Raw genomic sequence first — 2,976 nt, 5'->3', positions numbered from 1 at the left:
AGAGGTGGGACGTGTTTGAGGTGAAATCACAGCACAAACCAGCAGATGGTGTTGGAGAGGGTGATGGAAATGATAAAACTACATCTGAACCAATGCTGAATACAAAATGCTGATTTTTTTTCAATAAGACTTTATTAATATAATTTTGAGGTTGTAATAACAGAATGCTGGTGTTGGTGCTTCCATTTTGAGGTCCTTTATTGAGCCTGATATTTTACAAACATTTTTTACAGATGATTCTGCTGTGTGTCCTTTTATATGTGCAAATGTTTTGAGTAGTTGTTTTTTGCTTATTTTTCAATATGTTTAAACAGTAACTAAACCACCTTGAGTGCCTCCTCCCTGTGATCTGAAAAAAGTTTCAAAAATGAACAGGGCTAGGAGGGGGGCTAAGAATTGCCCAGTCACCCGATCGTGCCGCCTCTTGATCCACAGCACCTCCCTGCCCTCTACACACACAAAGTCTTGGTGATAAAAACAGGCTCCTTCTAACAGTATCAGCCAGTAAAATTAAATTGCAATAGCCAGATTTTAACCTGTAGAGGGCAGTCACTTTGCATATTTATAGATAATATGTCAAATTTTAATTCTTTGCACTAAAATGTCTAGAGTTTGAGCTTGTAAAGGCATTTATGTTTGTATCAAACTATAATGTGCGTTCTCAGTGAAATAATGTTGCTGGAGTCCCAACTTAGGTTGACAAAGAGCAGAAAGTTTACCCTGATATGCATGAAGACAAAGTAACTACTGAGAATTCTGTCATAACAGAAAAATGTCAAGGACACTTTTGTTTGTAAGACATGCCAGTAAGTACTGCACAAATTTGTCAACACAACACTTGTGACGCTAGTTTGTCTGAAAATTGAGAGAAAAACAAATTTCCTAAAGTCCTGATGATTAGCATCTGTAGGTTTTGAAGTCATGTTGAAGTTGTGCTGGTTCCTGCCTTTCATTAAAAATCTTATACCCCCTATTTTTATCTGGTCTTGACTGTATTCAGATGGCAACAATGACCTTGACTGCAGCTGCCTGTTACATTTTGAATGTTTCATATCACATTTCTCAGCGTTTATCCCCTCAAATGTTGGTTTTTGCTCAGTATGTCTTCATAACTTGCATGTGTGTTTTTTTCGGAGATATCACCACCAGAAAATAGTCCACGATGGCTGTCCATGTTCCAGGTCTGGTAATGATGGTCGTCTTCTACCTGCTCGTGTTGGGAATCGGCATTTGGGCATCTTTAAAATCGAAGAAGATGGAGAAAAACACACTCCGTGGACAAATGGAAGTTTCTTTTTTGGCTAATCGGAGGGTCAGCTTGGCAGTGGGAGTTTTCACAATGACGGGTGAGCAGAAAAAAGGACTTCTTTGCATCTACAATGATCTTCGCAAACAATATCTATTACATTACTTATAATAGTTCTTAAAGTGAGTGAATTTGCTCTGTCTTTGTTTTTTTCCTGCTGCAGCTACATGGGTGGGAGGTGCTTTCATCATTGGAGTTGCAGAGACGGTTTATGACCCCACAAAGGGACTAGTCTGGGCTCTTATTCCTCTGCAAATGTCAATTTCATTTATTATTGGTGAGATCCTCTCAAAAACACTATGAAAAAAATCTTATAAAGCAATGCTTGAGATGGGCCAGTGTTAACCATGACCCAGTGCTTTCTACATTTTACTTTTTGTGAAATTCACATTTTCCAGGCCTGAAAAAGTCATGGCATTTGTAAATACTATTGACAGTTTTGGAAAAGTCATGGAATTTTGAAGTGTGGTATAAAATTGAAACAGTATCTATCCTCAGAGCCATGTAACATAAATTTATTTTCGGCAGCTGCCGACATAAACTAGCTCTAATATGAGTTCATTTGAGGAGAGTTTGAATCTAATTTGTTGGAAAAATGGAGTTCTTAGGTAACTCCCGAATGTCCTAAAATCCTACAAATGACCTTAAATCCGAGAAACATCCTAAAATCCTTGAAATTTTCTAAAACCTAGAAATACCCTAAAATCCTTGAGACATCCTAAAATCTGAGAAACATCCTAAAAATCCTAGAGACATGGATGGGGCTGCTGGCCCCTGGCCTCCTGTTATTTTGCAAACGTGGCCCCCAAGCAAAACAAGTTAAAATCCCTGGTCTTTGGTCTTGATTCTAGTAATGAGCAATTATTTGCCAAATATTGCATTAGACAAGGGTGCAAAACAGAGGACGACACACAAAATAGCACTATAAGCGCACCAGTTACTCTGGTCCCGAACCCTGAAAATGATAAGTGTAAAATTACACATCTCTGTGCTTGCTGTCTTTTTTTTTTAAAGGTGGACTGTTTTTCGCAAAACCAATGCGGGACCAAAACTGCATCACGATGATGGATCCATTTCAGAGAAAGTACGGCAAAACACTGACTGGGCTTCTTGCAGTTGTTCCAATTATCAGTGAACTGATGTGGGTTCCTGTCACACTGATTTCTCTCGGTAATACAAAAACGTTCATCACGTCGTTCTCCAGAAGCGTCAAAACAAATGCCTGTAATTGTTGTCTTGGGTGTGTTTTTTGTACCTTCAACAGGGGTCACTGTAAGCGTCTTTTCGGAGCTGCCTTTAAGTCTTTGCATCTGGATCTCTGCTGCAGTGGCGGTCGTCTACACTGTCCTCGGAGGTCTCTATTCAGTAGCTTTCACTGATGTCGTCCAGCTATCGCTGGTGTTTTGTAGCTTGGTGAGTCTAACATTGCCAAGACAAGTTTTCAAACACATTAATGTGACAAATTGACAATGATTTTTGGATTCCTCTGAAAGACTTTACGGTGTGATTGTCTCTGTTGACAGTGGCTGTGTGCTCCCTTTGTTTTGGCGAGTGACGTTTACACTGACATCACTCAAACAGCATTCAACCGCACGTATCAGGCTCCCTGGCTGGGCCACCTCAAGTCTGATGAAGTGTGGAGATGGATTGATAATTTCCTCGCAATGGTA

At 39.8% G+C, this 2,976-nt stretch overlaps 1 protein-coding gene across 1 annotated transcript; it reads left to right on the top strand.

Annotated features, from left to right (window-relative positions):
• Positions 1 to 1,162: 1,162 nt before the first annotated feature.
• LOC121966483 (high-affinity choline transporter 1-like) lies at positions 1,163 to 2,967 on the top strand (the record flags this gene model as incomplete). The annotated part of the gene is made up of 5 exons (XM_042516571.1): positions 1,163 to 1,346; positions 1,470 to 1,583; positions 2,321 to 2,476; positions 2,571 to 2,719; positions 2,830 to 2,967. Coding segments are annotated over exons 1-5 (741 nt in total), but the record flags the coding sequence as incomplete, so codon positions are not given.
• Between the last annotated feature and the right edge of the window lie 9 nt (positions 2,968 to 2,976).

The sequence above is a fragment of the Plectropomus leopardus genome, unplaced genomic scaffold (assembly GCF_008729295.1).
Source record: "Plectropomus leopardus isolate mb unplaced genomic scaffold, YSFRI_Pleo_2.0 unplaced_scaffold24759, whole genome shotgun sequence".
NCBI classification, from domain to species: Eukaryota; Metazoa; Chordata; class Actinopteri; order Perciformes; family Serranidae; genus Plectropomus; species Plectropomus leopardus.
The sequence above is the reverse complement of the archived record's forward strand: the minus strand, read 5'-3'. Positions and strand labels throughout refer to the sequence as shown.